This window comes from Medicago truncatula, chromosome 3 (assembly GCF_003473485.1).
Source record: "Medicago truncatula cultivar Jemalong A17 chromosome 3, MtrunA17r5.0-ANR, whole genome shotgun sequence".
Lineage (NCBI taxonomy): Eukaryota > Viridiplantae > Streptophyta > Magnoliopsida > Fabales > Fabaceae > Medicago > Medicago truncatula.
This window is the reverse complement of record NC_053044.1, coordinates 15,550,679-15,572,676: the sequence shown is the minus strand read 5'-3', so window position 1 is coordinate 15,572,676 and position 21,998 is coordinate 15,550,679. Positions and strand designations below refer to the sequence as shown.

Here is a 21,998-nt window from a genome sequence, read left to right as displayed (position 1 = left end):
GTTTTTGCAATAGTTTGGTAAAAGTTACCTCTTTGTCTCTAGAATTTTGCACTTGCATTTGCATTAAAAAAGCAACTTGTGCCTTCAAGAAATCAACTTGTGAAGCCTTCTCCTTAAGAGAATCAATCTCAGCTTGCATTTTCAACATTTTCTCATTAGCCTCGATGGAAGATGAGGCTGATCTAGTAGAGTGACTAGAGATTCGAGATGGTGTTATCCCAAGCCCCATAGAACGGACATATCCAGCATGTTCCTTTCCAAACACTTTGAAAAATGCTTCATTCTCACATTGAGTGTTTTGCATTTCAACTTGCAATAGTTCCTGCATATACAACATACAACAGTTCATGAAACAATTAAATAAAACATAACATCAACAAATTTTGACAGTGATAATGTCAAACATTTCATAAATTAAATAAAACATAAACTTTCAATGTTATGACCTCTTTAGGCAATAATACAGTGATAATGTAAACATTTCATTTTAGGCAAGCTATGAGGTATTATGACCTCTTTTTCAATTGTGCAGAAAAGAAATTGTCACTTACAGCTTTTTGCCTTGCATATTCATTGACAAATTTTCCCTTGGCATCTTTATGCGAAACAGCATACATATCTCCCCTGCTATATTCTCGACCATATCTCAATTCCTACAAGTAAGCACATACAATAATTACTCGTTCATTTCCAAACAATCTTATAATGTACGTCCAGATGAGATCACCAATTACAGAGTATTGCATACACAAAAAAGCAACATATCAAAGATAAACTCATCTGTGAGTGAACCATACCAACTCATCTTTTCTGATCGCAAGCGAGTCAGTTCCTAGGGTATGAGGATTTTTTTGCTTTTCCCGATTTCTTGCATTTTTTTGTGCAATCGCCTGCATTAATTGAAACAATAATTTTTATACACGCATCAATTAAAAGCTTAAAAAAAAAAATGAAACCATAATTACCACTTGTTCAGCCTTCCTCCTAAAATTGACAAAAACAGCCCAATGATCTGGGTGAATAAAACTTGGACTATTTTTGAGATTCTCCTCTAATGTGAGTTCCCATTTGTAATGTTTATTAAACAATCGAGACTTTCCATCCCTCCATTTCTTTCCAAGGCTAGAGATAACATATTTTTTATGGTCTCCATCATCATCAACAACAAACTTTGACTTACAACATAAACATAAAAAAGCAAATTGTTAGTTAACACAAAAAACAAAAAAAATCATATATATTCAAATGTGTATCAATTGTACCTTTACTTTGCTATTATAAAACTCAGTTTTCTTTTTCTTTAAAATTGCAGCATCCCATCTTTAAATTGCCTTGCCAATTATCGGGAAATCATTAAATTGCCTTGCCAATTGGCCCAAATAATTTGCTAACAATTTAGCAGATTGCCCCACCGGTTGAGGAACATCATTCCATCGAGTCACAGAGAGCTACACAAAAGTAGGCACAAGTTAGACTACTCAGACATAAGTAAATCAAACACTAAATTTACTTCTACTGAGTTCATACTAAATAGAAACCTAATAAATAACGAAAGAACTGAACCTGTTATCAGATAGCAACTTAAAAAATAAATAAAAGAGCAGCTGCGACAATGACCATTACAGCGTGAAGTAGTACAGCGTACCAAAGCAATTCAATCAAAGTTGATTGAATTGATAGCAGCAGAACCTAACAGAAGCAACAACATGAACTTTAATTAAAACAAATTAAAAGAAAGTAGTACAGCGTACCAAAGCAATTCAATCAAAGTTGATTGAATTGGTAGCAGCAGCACCTAACAGAATGTGACATGCCTCCTAACCTAGTGCTCAGGAATAAATTAACTTGTTATTCAAAGTAGTTCTTGACTTTATTTTTTACTAGAACAATAACTCTATGAGTTGCTAAACATTAAAAGACTAATAGAATTCAAAGATAATTGAGCATAAATTTATGGGTTTGTCTAACATGTGCCGTAATTAAAAATAGTAGCTATTAACAACTATTTATTAAAAAATACAAACATAGGTGGAGTATGGTAGAAATTTCAAGACTAAAACACTCATTCGTCGTTACGTTAATCCACTGACATCAATAATATAGGTGGAGTATGGTAGAAATTTCAACATTAATTTTAATGAAAATTCGTCATTGTTTCTTACGAAAAGCACAAAGCTAGAAGAAAAAACACATTTCATCTTGAATAATCAACCTTCTTCAAAACCATATTTAATAGAGACATAAATTCAATAAAATAGTACAAGAAATGATTGAAATATTTAATACACTGACTCACAATTTCCTAAAATTGAACAAAAACAAATGAAAACAATCAAAATGAAAATTTAGAAATTGACGTTGATACAGTAGTCTTTGAATTCGGCCAGCAGTACTGGTTTGAGTTGCAGATCTAATTAGTGATCTATCTCTGATCCACAAGGTTTTAACTCCTTTTACATCATAGTTTTAACTTTTAAGTGTGATCTTCATAATTATAACAAAACCAAACATTTGAGAAGTAAAAACGAAAGTCGCTTGAGCATTCATGGGGTCGACACTTGCGGGGGATATCTCAGACATGGAAGTCATATAACACATGAGAAAAAAGAACATTGCAGGGTACACAAAAATACCTGGCTCCCGAGTTGGTGTCATAATAATTATTGTTAGAAATGACATGAAAAAGGAAAACATATTCAAAACTGAAAACGTCGTGAAATCAGTTTTAGACAAGACAGATTTCCCAACATTTTTTAGGGTAGAAATAGTAGAATTGGAGGAAGTGATGTTCAAATTATTGTCATCAGCACTAATCTGATAAACTCCACCAGGGGGACTCAGAGTTGATTCGTACATGGTAGTTGCAATAAGAGTCGCAACTACTAACCAAGCGTTACGTTCCTCCCCTGTTATGTTAGTTCTACTAAAAAGGTTCTGAGAGAAGAATTTATCCATAAGTGTGGTCTTTGACCTAAGCCAATGTGCAGGTGAGGGAGCATCTGTGACTTCTAAGCTTGGTTTTGACCCAGCACTGAATAATATACTCTTGATCTCTGGAATGCTTGCTATGTCCAATGCTGTTTTATTCTCCAAATTCTTTTTGTGCAAATTTATTTTAGTCTTTACCAATGATAGAAGCTCCTGCACTACCAGTGGTTCACTACTTAGTGCTGCAATGTGTAAAATTGTGTTTCCTGCCTCATCCCTCTCGTTTAATATTCTACTCTTCAGCTCTTTAGCGCCCCTCCGTTTATTTTTTTCGAGCCACCCAACAAGCACTTGAAAGGACTCAAATTGTTCATTCTTAATAGCAATATGCAGTGGGGTCTCGCACCTCACAGTCCAATCTTCAATGGATTCTGGACACGAGAAGAGAAAGTGAGCTAAAAGATCAACCTCACCAATTTGGCTTGCAAAATGAAGAGGAGTTAAGCCGTCTCGTCCTATACCTCTAACAAGGTCTTTGTTGATTTTTACAAAGCGATACACCATCTGTTTTTGGTCATTTTGCATAGCGAGATGGATGGGGCTGAATCCTTGCGGATTTAGCTTTAAAGCAAACGAAGGTTTCAACGTCATAATCTCAGTGGCAAAATGAAGGTGACCCATAGATGCAGCGATATGTAATAGAATTCAAAGATAATTGAGCATAATTGATTCATATACTGCTACAGCAGCGCCTAACCCATCTACAAGCAGCCCACACCAGAAAATGACAGCAAAAGCCAAACAAAACATGCTTACATCACAGGCACACCTTCCAGAACCGTAAAGCCATTGCTGAAACATCACTGCACAGCAGACGAAACCGATACTCCCAACCCCACTAACGACAAAATTAACGCACCAAGCAATCCCTCAGTAAGCGGGATTCAAATAATATACTAACGACAAAACAAACCGATACTCCAATCCCCACTAACGACAAAAGAAATAGAGATGTAGATTTGCCGATACGGTAAGCGGTGTAACAAATAATATACTAACGATTCAGGGCTAAAAACCAGTAAAGGTGAAGGATTACATAACTAACTTAAAACATGTTAACTTAAAACAATTTTCACTGTACCAGAAGAACCCAAATCAAATTTTCTGAATCAAAAACTTAAAGCAAAGGTGAAGGATTACATAAATCAAAAAACCCAAATCAGAAACCCTAAAATTTTAAATCACAAATTAGCAGCAATAAAATCAATTTAGCAAAGGTAATTCACTAACCTTTCAGAGCAATAAAATCAATGGTGATGGATTGGGGACTGAGTGAGTTGGAATCTGAGCAATATTGGGTGTGAGAAGAATATGAATCAGCTATTGGACCGATTGTAGAACCGATTGGACCGATTCAAAGCTAGGTTAGGGTTTGGGAAGGAGACAAATCTGAATCGAGTGTCTAGGTTTGGAGTGTGAGATCGATTGAGTTGGTTGCAGCCATAACAAGGAAGAAGAAGGGGTGAGGAGCGAGTGAGTTGGTGAAGAGTGAGTACGAAGGGTGAACGATGGAGATGGGTGAGTTTGCGATGGAGTGAGTTGGTGAGGAGTGAGTTGGCGATGGAGATGGAGTGAGTTGGTGAGGAGTGAGTTGGCGATGGAGATGGAGATGGAGAAAGGAGTGAGTTTGCGAGTTTGGGAAAGTGAGAAAGAAAGGGGGGAACGAAAATTTGGTAAAGCGGGGAATGAAAATATATAACGCGCCTTCTAATTAATTAACCAAAAAAATCTGCGACGGTTCATGCTAACAGCCGCAACAATGTTGCAAAAATGCACTTTGAGGCAGTTGCAAAGTAAGGGTCGCAGATGAAGTGTTGCAATTTGCAGTTTTTCTTGTAGTGATCTTTCAACAGATAAAGGCTTTGTAAATATATCAGCCCATTGATGCTCAGTATCAATGAATTGTATATCTAAAATTCCTTTTTGAACATAGTCTCTGATAAAGTGATGTTTGATCTCAATATGCTTGGCTCTAGAATGTAGAATTGGATTCTTTGACAAACAAATAGCAGCAGTATTATCACAAAAAATGGGAATACTGTTAGCATTAATCTGATAATCTTCCAACTGATGTTTCATCCAAAGTAGTTGTGTAAAACAACTTGCAGCTGAAATGTATTCTGCTGTAGACATAGCAATAGTTGCTTGTCTTTTGCTTGCCCAGGATATCAGATTCTCTCCCAGGAATTGACAATTTCCACTGGTTGATTTTCTTTCAATCCTGTCACCAGCATAATCAGCATCACAGAATCCAATCAACTTGTAATATAGGGATTTCCTATACAGGAGTCCAAGATTAGTTGTTCCTTTTAGATACTTGAAGATTCTTTTAACTGCAGTTAAATGAGATTCTCTAGGATCTGATTGAAATCTTGCACACAAGCATACACTGAATAAAATATCAGGTCTAGATGCAGTGAGGTATAACAGAGAACCAATCATACCTCTGTATAGCTTCTGGTCTACTATAGTTCCAGTATCTTCTTTGCTTAAGGTGCAGGTTGGATGCATTGGAGTGTTCATCACTTTACAATCTTCTAGCTTGAACTTCTTCAGAAGCTCCTTTGTATATTTTGTTTGATGAACATATACTCCTTCTTTGCTTTGGTTGATTTGAATTCCAAGAAAGAACTTTAATTCTCCCATCATGCTCATTTCAAATTCATCCTGCATTAACTTAGAAAATTCCTTGCAAAGAGATGCATTAATAGAACCAAATATTATATCATCAACATATATTTGCACAATCAGAATGTCTTTCTTAAGAGTCCTTATGAAGAGTGTTGTGTCAACTTGTCCTCTTTTAAAATCATTTTTAATTAAGAAATTACTTAGTCTATGATACCAAGCTCTGGGAGCTTGTTTCAAGCCATATAGTGATTTCTTAAGTTTATAAACATGACCAGGATGCTTAAGATCCTCAAATCCAGGAGGTTGTTTGACATACACTTCTTCTTCAATGACACCATTAAGAAAAGCACTCTTGACATCCATTTGATATAATATTATGCCATGATTAACTGCGTAGGATATAAGTAACCTGATTGCTTCCAATCTTGCAACTGGAGCAAATGTTTCAGTATAATCAATGCCTTCTTGTTGACTGGATCCTTGTGCAACAAGTCTAGCTTTGTTTCTGGTTACCTCTCCTTGTTCATTCAGCTTGTTTCTGAATACCCATTTTGTTCCAATAATGTTCTTCTGATAAGGTTTGGGTACCAGATCCCACACATCATTCCTTTGAAACTGATTTAACTCTTCTTGCATAGCTAGTATCCATCCATCATCTGAGAGAGCTTCTTCAACAGTTTTAGGCTCAATTATTGAAAGCAATCCTATCACAGATTCTTCTTGTCTGAAGTGAGATCTTGTACTCCTAGGACTGTCCTTGCTTCCAATGATTAGCTCCTCAGGATGTGAAGATCTGTGTTTGAATTTTGGTTGAACCACATGCTGAGTGTTATCTTGAATGTCCTCAGAAGCATTTTCATTCTGTACTACTGGACTAGGTTCTGCTTCTGAAATTGACTCAGCTTCTGGAATAGGTTCAGCTTCTAGACTTGATTCAGCTTCTGAATTCTTTTCAGTATCAGAAGGTTGATCAGATTCTGATGCATCTTCAGAATCAGTTGTACCTGCATTACTTTCACTTTGCTCTGGAGTTTTACTTCCAGGTTCTCTATCATCAAATTTAACGTGCATGGATTCTTCAACACAATGTGTTTCTGAATTATACACTCTGTATGCTTTTGACCTTTCAGAGTAACCTAAAAAGTTTCCTCTTTGAGCCTTGGCATCAAATTTCTTCAGATAGTCTTTAGTGTTTAGAATGTAACAAGTACATCCAAACTGATGAAAGTAAGAGATATTGGGTCTTCTTCCTCTAAAAAGTTCATATGCAGTTTTCTCCAACATAGGTCTGATATAGATCCTATTTTGAATATAACACGAAGTATTAACTGCTTCTGCCCAGAAATGTTTAGCTAAATTGTTTTCATGGATCATGGTTCTGGCCATTTCTTGTAAAGTTCTGTTCTTTCTCTCTACAACCCCATTTTGTTGTGGAGTTCTAGGAGAAGAAAATTCATGGAGAATCCCATGTTTTTTGTAACGCCCACTTTCGTTTAATCGTTATTTAATCGAGTTTAGGTGATTATATTATATTTATATAATATATGTATGATTTTGATATGTTTTGATAAATTGTGGTGATTTTGATGATTTGATCGATGACGTGTTAAGTTATGAGTATTGAAGGATTTGATTATGATATGAGATTTATTTTATTGTTAAATAAAATAAAGATTTGAAAAATATTTAGTTGAGGGCTGTTTTGATATTTTAGATAGTTTTGGGGGAGAAAGTGAGATAAGATAAGTTATTAGAAAGAGGTATAAATAGGAGAAGACCTAATATTTTAGAAACTCATTGTACGTGAAAACTTTTGGAAAAGGGAGAAAAAGCTTAGAAGGGAGAAGAGCATAGAGAGAGCTGCGATTTCTTCATAACCAGGTAAGGGTGGGACTAATAACTCAGTAGCATTAACCTCTGTAATTCTGATGATTAGTTGACGAAGTTAGGATTGATTTAGTGAAGTTTTGGAATTAGGTCAAAACCCTAAAATTTGAGAATAAACGGTAAAACTTGTTTAGATTGATGTAAGAATTGCCCTGTAACCTTAGAATATGTTTAGGATGAATTCTGGAACCAAAACCAAGCTTAGAACCATGTGAAACGTCGGAATTTTGTGATTTTAGGAAGCCTGGCCGTAGCGACATTCATCGCTCGCCACGGCGAGCTAAGATCCTCGCCTCGCGAGTGATGATCTTCATCGCTCGCCACGCGAGCCTTTCCTTCGCCTCGCGAGTTGTTTGGTCCAACTCGCCATGGCGAGCAACCCCTCCTCGCCTCGCGAGCTTAGGCAGAGTGCATGTCTTATGTTGTATTTTCGACTTTTTAGTTGGACCTTGAGTGCCTTTAAGTGCCTAGACATACCTAGAGATGATTAGGAATGATTTTAGGACAGGATTGAACCCAGAACAACATCAGTTTGGGAGATTAGTGTTACTCGCCATGGCGAGTAAGTACTCTCGCCTCGCGAGTACAACCAGAATGTAGTTGCTTGAGTGTTTGTGCGATCTGTGTCGCATGTGTTGATCAAGAGTGAACCCCTAATTGGTATTGAGACCTAGTGGAGACGTTTAATGCAGCCTGTAGAGTTGTTTAAGTTGTGCTGATATTTAATGGACATGAACTAATGTATTGTACATTCATGCAAGATATGAAAACTTGATAATGATGTAATTTATGTGCTATTGATATAATGATATCATTTTGTCTATGTGATCTGTTTATGCTGCTTCCGTTGTTTAACTAAGTGCATAAGTATATGATGAAGTTTAGCTCCAAATTATTGGATGCATGTTGATAAGTCGATTACGTTGTTTTGTTCATATGTGTCCATGCATAGCATAACATTGAGCTTTGTCCTCACCACGAAAATTAGGAGCTTTGTCCTCCGCACGTTTTATAGGAGCTTTGTCCTCCGCACGATAAAAGTATATTAATACTTATGATGACGATTGGTACCACATGCATATATGGAGTCTAGGAGCATTGTCACATTGTCATGATTAAGATGCCTTGTTGATAATGATTGAATATGTGATTACGTGATACGTGCTTATTGATTATGTTATGTTATCCCTAATTAATGGATACATGGTTACGTGTTAAAAGTTTAGCAATTATGCAAAGTTAATTAATGAAATGACCATGTTGTTAACTTATGATTCTTAATTGCATTGTTTAATGTTAATCTGTTATGAAATCTCACCCCTTCTGTTTGAATGTTACCTCGACCGTGGGTAACGTGCAGGTGACCGAGCTTAGTGTGCTGTTTCCGTCGTGAGTGGCCTTGCCTTCACTGTGTCTTCTAGGTCGCTCTGATACGTAACGGGATGGGGCTTTATGAATTATGCATGCTTCATTCTATTACGTGACTTTTATGCTATTTATGACTATGAACTGATTTCTTTTAAGAATTATGATGAGGCCTGCGTGCCAAAACCGATTTATGGATTACGAACTAAATTCCGCTGCAATGTTAAGAATATTATGTTAAATCATTATTTAACCGTCTTGGATTATGTTATATGTGATATCCCGTTTTTTATGATGCTACTCTGATAAATGCTATGTTTTTAAAGAAATTTTGATGTTGGGAAAACGGGGTGTTACATTTTTCACAAAAAGATTCAAATGGCTCATTTTCAAATTCTCCACCATGATCACTTCTGACTCTCAAAATTTTTAATTCTTTTTCAGACTGTATTTGAGTGCAGAAGCTGCTAAACACTTCACATGCATAATCTTTACTTTTAATGAATTTTACCCAAGTCCATCTGCTGTAATCATCAACAACGACTAATCCATATTTACTTCCATATAAGGATGCAGTGTTAACTAGTCCAAAAAGATCAATATGGAGTAATTCTAAGGGTCTGGAGGTTGATACAATGTCTTTGGATTTGAAAGTACTTTTCACAATTTTCCCTTTCTGACATGCACCACAAAGTGCATCTGAATGATAATCAATGTTAGGCAATCCTTTGACAAGTTGTAACTTGCTAATTTTAGAAATTAATCTCCAATTAGCATGTCCCAACCTTCTATGCCATACCCACTTTTTATCATTCATTGACAGAAGGCAAACTACCTTCTCATCAGCTAGATCAGAGAAATTAATCTTATAGACATTCTCAACTCTCTTTCCCTTAAATGTAATGGATTTGTCATCCTTGTTAACTAGTGTGCAGTTAGTCTTACTGAACATGACATCATACCCATTGTCACAAAATTGACTAATGCTCAATAGGTTATGCTTCAGACCATCTACAAGCCACACATTATTTATTGAGATGGAGGAATTACCAATAGTACCTGTACCAATGATTTTTCCAGTTTGGTTGCCACCAAACTTCACTTCTCCTCCATCTTTCATGGTAAGGGTAAGGAACAAAGCTTTCTCTCCTGTCATATGCCTTGAACACCCGCTGTCTAGGTACCATGACCTTTGTTTCTCTCTTGCCCTTAGGCACACCTGCAGTTTTAATCAATTCAGATTTAGGTACCCATATCTTCATGGGTCCTTTTAGGTTAGTTCTGGAGGTTTTACTTTTCCTCCCTTGTACCTTGGGGTGAGTGCTGAGTAGCTTTTGATCATTTAATACTTTAGGTTTAACACCTTTGGGTATTGTTTTCCCAGAAGCAGTAACTGCTTTGTTCTTCTGATCCTTTGGCTTTAGGATTTTAGATTCTGGTTTAATCAGACTCTGAGGAACATGTTCTGATCTTTTCAGAATTTTAATCTTTGAGGTCTTAGGATCAGATTTTGTCATAACCTTAGACTCGAGGTTTTCTGGCTTTGATGTAATCTTAGCCTTAGAACCAGAAGCTTCAGGTTCTGACTGAACAGTAGTTACAGCATCAGTACCTTCAGGCACAAAGGTGAATTTCAATCCATCCTTGATACAATCACAGTAGCTCTTGAGACTATATTCTTTGGATTTCTCCTCAGAATATCCAATCCCTTTGCCATTGTTCTTGTATGTGCTGTAGATCATAGAAGCTACTTTGCTTCTGTCTATGCCAGCCATAATAAAATCATCCAAGGAAATTTCATGTTTATTGCCTGAACCTTTATCACATTTTTCTTGTAGCTTATGACAAAGAATCTTGAGTCTGTCTTCATATGTTGTTGATATGAAGTTAAACCCTTTGAGTTCTTCTTCAGAAGCTTTCAGTTCCAATAGAGTTGTTTTTTGTTGTTTCATTAAATCAACATATTTTTCTTTTAAATCAGACAACTCATTGGTTCTGTGTTCAAATAGTGATAAGAGTTCTTTTAGAGAATCAACAAGTTCTTGTCTGGGGATCTTGGAATATACCTCATTTTCATCTTCTGAATCTGATTCAGCTTCTGATACTGCTTCTGATGATACTGTTGCCACTAACCCCATGGCTGCTTTTGCATCATCATCTGCTTCTTCTTTATCAGAACCAGATTCACTGTCCAGATCTTCCCAGGTTGCCATCAAACTCTTTTTGATTTGCTTTCTGAATTTGCTAGAGCTGAAGCTTGGTTTCTTGGGTCTGCTTTTAGACTTCTCCTTCTGAAGATCAGGGCAATCAGCAATGAAATGACCAGGCTTCTTACAGTTGAAGCACCCCTTCTGATCTTCTTTCCTGGAGTTCTTATAGCCACCCCTCTTGCTCAAAAACTTCTTCTGCTTCCTTGCCAGATACTCAAGCTTGTTGGACAGCATAGCCATCTTCACAGAATGATCTTCATCAGAATCTCCATCAGGTGATTCTTCTTCAGATTCACTGGCCTTGTAAGCTTTGGAAGATTTCGAAGACTTTCCTTTAGATGGTAGAGCAATAGATGTACTCCTTTTAGAGGACTCATGCTCATTCAGACTCATTTCATGTACCTTGAGGGAACTGACAAGATCTTCAACACTCAAAGTGTTTAGATCCTTGGCTTCCTCAATAGCAGTTGCTTTGGGTCTCCATCTAGAAGGCAAGCTTCTCAGAATCTTGCTAACATGATCAGAAGTAACATAGCTCTTCTTCAGTATTTGCAGTCCAGATACTAAAGTTTGAAATCTTGAGTACATCTCCTCTATACTCTCATCATCCTTCATCTTGAACAGCTCATACTGATGAACTAGCATTAGGGCCTTTGCTTCTCTAACCTTCTTGCTTCCTTCGTAGTTGGCACAGAGTGATGCAAACATTGCCTTAGCAGTGGATTTATCACTCATCTTCATGTATTCAGTACGAGGAATAGAAGCAACAATAATCCCTCTGATCTTGTGATGCTTTTTATAAAGCTTCTTCTGAGCAGGAGTGTGTATTTTTCTGTCAATAGCAGCTCCTTCTTCATCCAAATCCAAATCATCAACTCCATCTTCAAGAATATCCCATAGTTTTTCATCCAATCCCATGATATAGCTGTACATATTGGTTTTCCACCATGAAAACTCTTCTGGATCTCCATTGAACTTTGGAGCTTTTCCAGAATCTGATTTCCTTTCAGCAGTATCATAGTCACGTTTGACACTATTGTATTTTATAGAAGTAGTTGATTCCTCTCCATCAGACATGTTTTTCTTGGATCTTGATCTGTCACACGGTTAAGTGCTATGATAACAGAACAAGCTCTGATACCAATTGAAGGTGAGAAAAACACAAGAAGGGGGGGGGGGGGGGTTGAATTGTGTTTTCTTTTTCTCTCAAAAATTACTTCTTCCGATAATACTTCAGAAGCAATTTGGGAATGCTTTTGATGTAATGACCAGAATCAGATATGCAGCGGAAAAGATCAAAGCAGAGAAAAGAAAAATAAGACACAAGCAGTTATCCTGGTTCCTTCCACAAATCGGAAGTAGTCCAGTCCCCCTTGCACTTCCAAGGAGATTTCACTATAATCACAAAGATTACAAATGCTGAATACTCTCTAAGTATGAGACTTCTGAAAATGCTCAAGCACACAGGCAAGAGTCTTCCAATGCTCAAGCACTAAGCAGGAGTCTTCTAATGCTCAAGCACGCAGGCAAGAGTCTTCTGATCAAACAAAAAATACAGGGAAAATATGTTTGACTTGAACACTTGATATACAATCAGTGGTGTTCACAATACAATACAATAAAGACTCTAGACTTGTGAATTTCTAAGATGTATCAAATCAGTGCAGAAATTCAATGTGCTTTTTAGAATCAAATTGACAGATTTTTGGCGCTTTTTTTAACTTGTATATCTTTATCTACAATCTTCAAGTCTTCACTTCTTTATATAGAGGTGTGAAAGAGACGTTGAGATGATTAGCACGTCTAAAGAGTCGTTGAGTTCCTTTGATCATCCACCAGTAATCCTTTGCCTGATTTGGGTGTAGTCCTTTGTAGAATTAGCTTCAAATTTATTCCCATCTTGAAGGAACATTTCTGCAGGCATGGCTGTTGTCTTGTCTTGTAGCGTAGACAAAAACAGAGTAGTGGAGGTAGTGGTTGTACACTTGTACTTTGTCAACTCTGTTAACGAAGGACAAGTACTCAGTGCTCTCCAAATGACCGTTGATACCTCCCTTTCAATTCTTCGTTCTTCTTAGACGAGGTTGAAATGTTAAACAGCTACTTTGAATCTTCAGTTTGAATTTTACTGTTCAAATGTAACTTCTGGTGATGATTTTGCTTCTGATGAAAACCTTGCTTCTGATGACCTTCTGCTTCTGGTGAGCTTCTGCTTCTGATGACGTCATTACTTCAGAAGCACTTCAGCTTCAGAAGCACTTTAGCTTCAGACGCAGTTTTCTTCAGATGCTTTAAAATTCCTTTGCTCTCCATTGTTCTTCCAAGACCTATTGAAATTAATTGACTTGCCTTTGGTCCTGTACACTTGAACAATTATTAGCAATAACCAATTGACAATTTTTAATACCTTGTTATCATCAAAACTTATTAAGGTTTATTGTGAAACACATTTTGTTCCAACAATCAGTTTATAGATGTTTTGAGAAAATGTAAAAGTAGCATTTAAACTCTTTGAATAATTGAATTATTTGCAATGATTTGTTGCATTCAGTGTTTAAGGTGTTACACATGGCGAAAGACGCGAAGATTCTAACACGTAGACACTAACGAAAGGAAAAATCGTGCCATGAAAATCTTTAAGACTAGCAAATGTCGCCAGAGGCGAGCAAGATAGGAAAAAGAATCCATCACTTCGCCTTTTCCCAAAGCTCGTGCTTGGGGGGCTGTGGACTGTCAATATACTCATAAGGGCTCAAATGCCCTATAGAAAGACTCGAGTACCCTCTAACAGTCTTGTCGTAGTGATTTTCTGAAATTCTAGCGCACTTGTTTTAATATGTTCTGTAAGATGTTTTAACGTTTGCAATGTCCCGTTCAACGTTCCAACATCACGATAAACAAAAATAAAAACAAGAAAATAAATGACAAGAAAGTAAAGAACATAGTGAGTTTGTTGACCTAGTTCGGTGACAAACACACCTACTCTGGGGGGCTACGAAGCCAAGAAGGAAATCCACTAGTGTAGTCCTTATTCTATAGCTCTCAGCAAACTCCTCGATTACACTAAAGACTAGGACCTACCCGTATAGACTTCAACCTAGGAACTCCTAGATCTGAGATCCCATCACACTATCTTATGGTCAGTCACAACCCCTGTGACCTATCAGAACTAAACACAAACTCAAAAGTTGAAGTTACCTTCAAACAAACAACTAACACCTTGTTTCACAACTTCGGTGTAGTACACAAGAGTATCAAACTCAACACACAGTCCTAAACATGTATCACGGACGATACAAGAAAGGCTCACAATATAGGTTCTAAACTTGCATCACAAACGATACAAGAGTAGAGCACATGTAGACTCAAAACCCTAAAAGTCTAAACTTTTTAGAATGACGACTTGAATGATCACTTTGGTCTTGAAGTCTCCCTTATATACTGAAGCAGCTTGGGCTAAATAGTTTAGTTGGGCTTCGGTACAAAGCAGATCGGTTCAGCTATTCTGCAAAACAAGAATCATAAACAAATATGAAAAGTCCTAAAATGTTGGAACATCTTTAGGATCATTCCAACCAATAAAAAATATTTCCTAAAATATAAATACTACTTTAGAAATATTCCATAGCTGATTCTGTAAAGATATGCGCGTTAGTTGGTTAATAAGATAAGGAAATATTGTTTCCTTAAACAATAAAGGGCGCACATACAAATATGCATGAACTCAGGCACACTGAACCGTGGTAGGATGTTGGAACATCATATCTAACATCTTACAGAGATACCTAAACACATGTTGGAACATTGGTTCCAACAACACAAACAAGGATATTTGTTTTAGCAATAATGCAGTCAATACAAATACCCAACAATCTCCCCGTTTGGCAAATTTTTGGCTAAAACAAATTAAGGCCAAAATATAAAGAATAGAGAGGGATACATAAGAACATTTCTCCAAGAGCATGTATACATACTTATGAAGAAATAGCTAGCACACAGAATCTAAAGAGATACCTTAGATACACTTCCTCAAGTCATCACGAACACATATTCAAGAAGAAGGAATAGCCTGATAGTATCACTAAAGTAACAGATGTGTGCATACAAGAATACCTCACGAGTCTTCAATCACAGCTTTAGCTTAAGAGGTATTACACTCATCAGAGACATGCAGAAGCGGATAAGATATATGCATAGTCTTCCAAGAGCAGAGGAAAAATAAATTCCTATGCTACAGAGAGGAAACATAAGTTCCCGTACACATTGGATGTTTCAACATCCTTCACAACACTAGAGAAGAGGAAAAATAAATTCCTTTGCTACAATTAGGGAAAATGAATTCCCACATAATGGATGTTCCATCATCCTTCACCACATAGAGCAGAGGAAAAACAAATTCCTATGTTACACTTAGGGAAAAATGAACTCCCATAAACATTAGGATGTTCCTACATCCTTTAGCACAATAGACAGGAGTACCTACCACACATAGAGGCAAGGAAAAAATAAATTTCCCAACCTAGAGAGTACTGTCACTAACCAACCATAGAAGCAAGGGAAAAATAAATTCCCATACCTACAAGTGATAAACATGGATGTCTACAGAGTACTGTCACCAACCACAAATAGAAGCAGGAAAAATAAATTCTCATACTTACAAGTGACAGACATGGATGTTTAAACATCTGGCTCAGCATCCTGTCAAACAGCTTGAACTAGTGCAAGCACACATAGAAGTATCACTCCCCCTGAATATAAGAACTTATTGAGTGACTACTTACAGGAATATTCCATTACTCCCCCTGAATACATGCATATGAAAGATACACACAAATTTCAAATGCATAGATAAAAGAATACTTCAAGTCTTGGGCATATACTGAGAAAAATAAATTCTCAGAATAACACCAAGATGTTGCAGCAATAATGCCAACATCTACACAAGTCTTCACAAACATGTCCCAACATTCTAGTGAACATTTAACAAGGAACATGTACAATTAAAATTCTGAGAAAAAATAAATTCTCATATCAACATAGAGATGTTGCAACATCAATAACAACATCTACACATAACTTAAAATAGTTGCAAAATAAATGCAACAACATGAATGCAGAAAAAAAAAATTGTAGACACAGATGCAGAGTAGCACATATACAGGCATATAGAGAGTTAGATATACCATTTTTCTCCCCCTTTCTAGCCATAAAATATGCCAAACACAAAGGTAGAGGACAGCAGGACTACTTCATTGCATGTATACCCCACAATTCAAAGACGTGCAAATAATAGAAAGTTGATAGCACATCTCACATCACAGATGATCAAGCCTCCTCATGCAGACAAATTCCCAACTTGCCCCTTAATTTTTCAAATTGTTTAGCATCTAAGGCCTTGGTGAAAATGTCTGCCAGTTGCTCCTCTGTTTCAACATGTTCAAGTGTCACAACCTTTTCTTCAACAAGATCTCTGATGAAATGATGTTGAATGACAATGTGCTTTGTTCTGCTATGTTGAATAGGGTTCTTGGAAATATTGATAGAACTTAGGTTGTCACTGTAACGCTCCTATTTCTATTAAAGCAATTAGACATGCGAATAATACATTTATTCAAGAAATAGAGATTACGTCTTATTCAAAATAAAATAAAAACGATAGACATGTATGTAAACCTCAACAGTTACAGCGGAATACAAATCAGAGTGATTAAATATATACATGCCATGAGCAAATAAATCATATCCCAAAGATAAATCTCAAAACCCAAACATACGGGTAGTCATCAACAAAATAATAATTCAAAGGAAAAAAATATAACAACCTAATCTAGACCGACACGACAAAGCCTAGATCAGAGCCGACTAAACATCTAAACACCGATATCGGAGAAAGCTCCAGATATCCACCAAGCACAAGCACTCACCAAGCAACTAAACCTGCACAACGTCTACCCATCCATACAGATAGGCAGGCGGTCCATAACAGATCCACTGGGGGTAAGTATTACATTATCATAATCCAAATAACAGTTAAAATGAATATTTCAATTTAAACATCATGCACTTGATCAATAATAATTACACATTAATACTTACATCACACCCCGATATCTCACATCAATATTCGTCAATCATATGAACAATTATCAATTTACGATTATTCATTCACAATCACCAATCACGTTTATCATGAATAATCATTAATCACATTTCATGAACAATCACCAATTACTTGTATCATAAATAAATATCAATTCACAGTTATTCATACACGATCACCAATCATATACATCATGAACAATCACTGATCATATACATCATGATCAATCACCGATCATATACATCATGAACAATCACCAATCAAAAGTCATGAACAATCATTATCATAATTCATGAACAATTATCAATTCACAAATATTCATTCACAATCGTCAATCACAAACATCATCAATAATCATTCATCTCAATTCATCACCAATCACATATTTCACATAAGACTCATGCTATGATATGCACTTATGGACACATAAATGCATGTGGTACCAAATCTCAACAAGGTCATCACCTTTCGATGCCACTTGCACATCGAATGTAAGGGCTCACACCTGCCTTACAATAATCTCGAAGTAAAAGAGTCATCCCTTTTACAGCAACAACGACTATGATGCATGGACATGTGTAATGACTCGATAATGCGACAACAATTCTCAATCTCAACTCAATATATAGGACAACACCCAATTATATTGATTATCTCCACAACATTGCATTACCAAGAAAACATGCCCACACACAATTAAATCATAGTATTCACCATCACACATCAACATGATTATCAATAATCAACAATGTCATTCAACATCAACTATATCATATAGTTTCACCATTCCAAACAATTCTCATATTCCAAGTAAGAGAACATACAACGTTTCATGGCAAATATCATATCCAACATATAACCATTCAACATCAACTATCGCATATAGTTTCACCATTCAAGCATTCCTTACATTCTAAGTAAGATCACATACATATCTCATGATAAACATCATATCCAATACAATCATTCATTCATACAACTTCACTTAGCCATATAAGAATAGTCACCACAATTCATAAGACAATTAGTTCAAGAAACATTTCCGACCAAAGACCGTGTCAAGTGGCAAACGGCCAACATTGACAATTCCCAAGACAAAACAACATAGACAAGTTGAGAGTTCTCAAGCAACCTTAACCAATCATGTATTCATGAATTTAAGTTGCCTCCGGACCATTAAACATTAATCCAAGAACAACTTAAGTTCGTATGAAAACCCCATTTCACAACTTTTCACATTCCCACCCGAAATATCACCTTTTACATGATTAGAACAAATGAACTAAAACCAAATAAATAAACTGTAGGACCTCAACCATGTATATACACAAATCACATATGAGTGCAGTAGTGTATACATCAACGTTTCATAGGCCAACTCACTTAAATTCAAGTTTTGCAAAGATCATATCATAATTGTCTCATTAAAGTCAAGAAAACACAAGGACTCACTAAGCCCTTAATACAAAACTATTTCTTCCATAAAAACATCCCTAGATAATTAGGATAAAGTCCCTACACTTAGGAAGAAGTTTGGAAGTAATTGGATCAAAGAAAATTGCATTTTTTTAAGGTTTCTAGGCTGCCAAATCGCTTCATGACTCGTAAGATCGCTTCATGATTTTGACAGCATCAGACTGAGTAGAAAAATTTGATGTTGCTGTCAAAATCACCTCATGATTTGCGAAATCGCTTCATGATTCGACAACATCATGCTATGCAGAAAATTTATTGTTTCTGTCAAAATCACCTCACGATTTGTAAGATCGCTTCATGATTTTGACAGTAGCAGACTATGCAAAAATTCAACTTCTACTTTTTCGCGCATAAAAATCAAACCGTTAATCCGTTTTCGATGTCGTTTCCGCCTACATGCTCCTAACACTTGGCACTATCATAATCTACAAAAATTTCATGTTTCAACCATCCCAAAAGTCATTTTCCAAAACCTCACATAATCACTTATTGGCGAAAACGCATAAACATCGACATTTCACACGAAAAACCCATTTTCTCCCAAACAACTCAACTAACATAACCACAACATGAAAACATAAATTCTCCTAGGTTCAATCCATCCAACAATAACAAAATTTCAGTCAACAACCATAAATATCAAAGTTCAATTTGGTCCTTCACATGAACACTTAACTCAACTTCACCAATTTCACAAAACCACCAATAACATCTTATTTCTCATCAACAATTATGGTATATGAACACCCAAGCCTCAAATCATACTCAACAACATATCTCAGCAACAACAACATCAATTACATATGATTTACATCTCATTTCAATCAAAACATATCAAATTTCATCAATTAAGTATAATTTCATAACTTAACATTTATACATACTTTGAAACATGTAATTTCACCCACAAACATACCATAGTCATCAATTCATGCACAAGAAAATAGCATCACAACAAGAGCACGAATTTAGCAACAATTGTTCATCAACCCATTTTCATACAACATGAGAAAATGCAAAAATTGTACATGATTATGATAATAACTAACCCCCTTACCTTAGAAGAAGATTAACCCAAACTCTTGCTTCAATTTAGCTCCTAAGCTTACCCAATTGGGTTCTTCAAGTTCTTCTCTCCAAAACCCTTTTTCTCTTCTCTTCACCTCTTTCTCTCTCTACCTCTCTCTAGAAATGTTTGTAAATGAAAAGGAATGAATGAATTTGCTCTCACAACCCTAATGTTATCTCTACTAATGGGCTTAACTTAGTTTCTAGTGGGCTTAACCCATTTCTATTCAAACCAAAAATATTACTACACTCCAAACGATATTTTAATTAATAACGGTAAAATGTCACTAACGGTAAAATCTAATCACTACACTAGTAACTTAGTAAAATAAAGGTTCTCACTAACTATTAAAATAATTCACACCAAAATTACCATTTTACCCTGACCCGTCAAATGACTAAAATACCCTTCTAATACGGTAATCCACGTAAATGCACCCGACGACAATTAATACACACAAGCATAAATAATCACACACAAACACAATTAAAAGTAATTAAAATAAATCTAGCTAAAAATCGGGCTGTTACAGTCACAGTATAAGGTTAGAACATCTTGTTCAACATTATACTCCTTTGAGAACAACTACTTCCAGCTACTATGTATTCAGCTTCAGCAGTAGATAAGGACACTCAATTATGTTTCTTACTAAACCAGAAAATTAGATTATTTCCTAGAAAGAAACATCCTCCAGAGGTACTATTTCTATCATCAGCACTTTCTGACCAGTCAGCATCACAGTAGCCCATCAGCTTAGAGTTTTCACTATATGACTATAAGATCCCATAATCGATGGTGCTATTGATGTACTTCAGTATCCCCTTAACTTGAGTAAGATGAATCATCTTTGGTTCATCTTGATACCTTGCACACACACCTACAGCAAAAGTGATATCTGGCCTGCTTGCAGTAAGATATAATAAACTCCCAATCATGCTTCTATACATGCTTTAATATACCAATTTCATCCTTTGTCAGCTTCAAGTGAGTAGCAGTTGGAATTCTCTTGTGACCACCATTATCCAAGCCAAATTTCTTCACAATATTCTTGGTATATTTACTCTAGGAGATGAAGATTGTATCCTCCATTTGTTTGACCTGTAGGCCAAGAAAATAGGTCAACTCACCAACTAAACTCATCTCTAACTCATACTGCATTTGTTGAATGAAATGTTGAACCAACTTGGTTGACATTCCACCAAAAACAATGTCATTAACATATATTTGGGCAATCATCATTCTTCCATTATCATCTTTTACAAACAAAGTCTTGTCTATACCTCCTTTCCTGTACCCTTGATCAACAAGAAACTGAGTGAGTCTCTCATACCAAGCCCTAGGTGCCTGCTTTAATCCATACAGAGCATTCTTCAATCTGTAGACATGATTTGGAAATCTAGGATCAACAAATCCTTTAGGTTGTTCAACATAAACTTCTTCATTCAAATAGCCATTCAGAAAAACACTCTTTACATCCATCTGGAACAGCTTGAATTTGAGTATACAAGACACGCCTAGCAACAATCTTATAGATTCCAACCTAGCAACAGAGGAAAAAGTTTCATCAAAGTCTAAGCCTTCTACCTGAGTGTAGCCCTGAGCTACTAATCTTGCCTTATTTCTGGTCACAGTTCCATGTTCATTAGACTTGTTCTTATAGATCCACTTGGTACCTATCACATTCATCCCTTCAGGGCTATGAACTAAGTCCCACACTTCACTCCTTTTGAATTAATTCAAATCTTTCTGCATTGCTTCAATCCAGAACTCATCAGTCAGGGCTTCTTTAACATTCTTTGGTTCAATCTTGGACACAAAACAGGAGTTGGCAATGACTCCAACATATCTTCTTGTTGTGATTCCTTGATCAGGATTCCCAATGATTAGGTCTTGAGGATGATTCTTATAAACTCTTATAGAAGGACCTTTAGTAGTGGACATCCGATCTTGCTCAATTTCTTCTTTATTAGGTTCAGATTCATTCACCTGAATAGGTGCATTTTTTTCCTGAACAGATGTTCCAACATCAGAATCAACATTAGGAACATTTTCTTTAGCTACATCATCTATCACTATGTTAATAGATTCCATCACAATTTCAGTTTTGCAATTAAAAACTCTGTAGGCTCTGCTGTTTGTGGAGTATCCAAGAAAAATTCCTTCATCACTCTTAGGATTCATCTTCCTTCTATAGTCTCTATCATACAAGATATAACACTTGCTACCAAACACATGGAAATATTTGACAGTAGATTTTCTTACCTTCCATTAC

General features: G+C 36.2%; 1 protein-coding gene across 1 annotated transcript; it reads right to left on the bottom strand.

Annotated features, from left to right (window-relative positions):
* Window positions 1-1,654: 1,654 nt before the first annotated feature.
* LOC120579513 (ankyrin repeat-containing protein BDA1) lies at window positions 1,655-3,609 on the bottom strand. Its single transcript, XM_039831925.1, has 2 exons — window positions 2,634-3,609; window positions 1,655-1,689 (listed from the first exon to the last, which is right to left on the bottom strand). Exons 1-2 carry the CDS (start codon window positions 3,607-3,609, stop codon window positions 1,655-1,657), a joined length of 1,011 nt encoding a protein of 336 aa, XP_039687859.1.
* Between the last annotated feature and the right edge of the window lie 18,389 nt (window positions 3,610-21,998).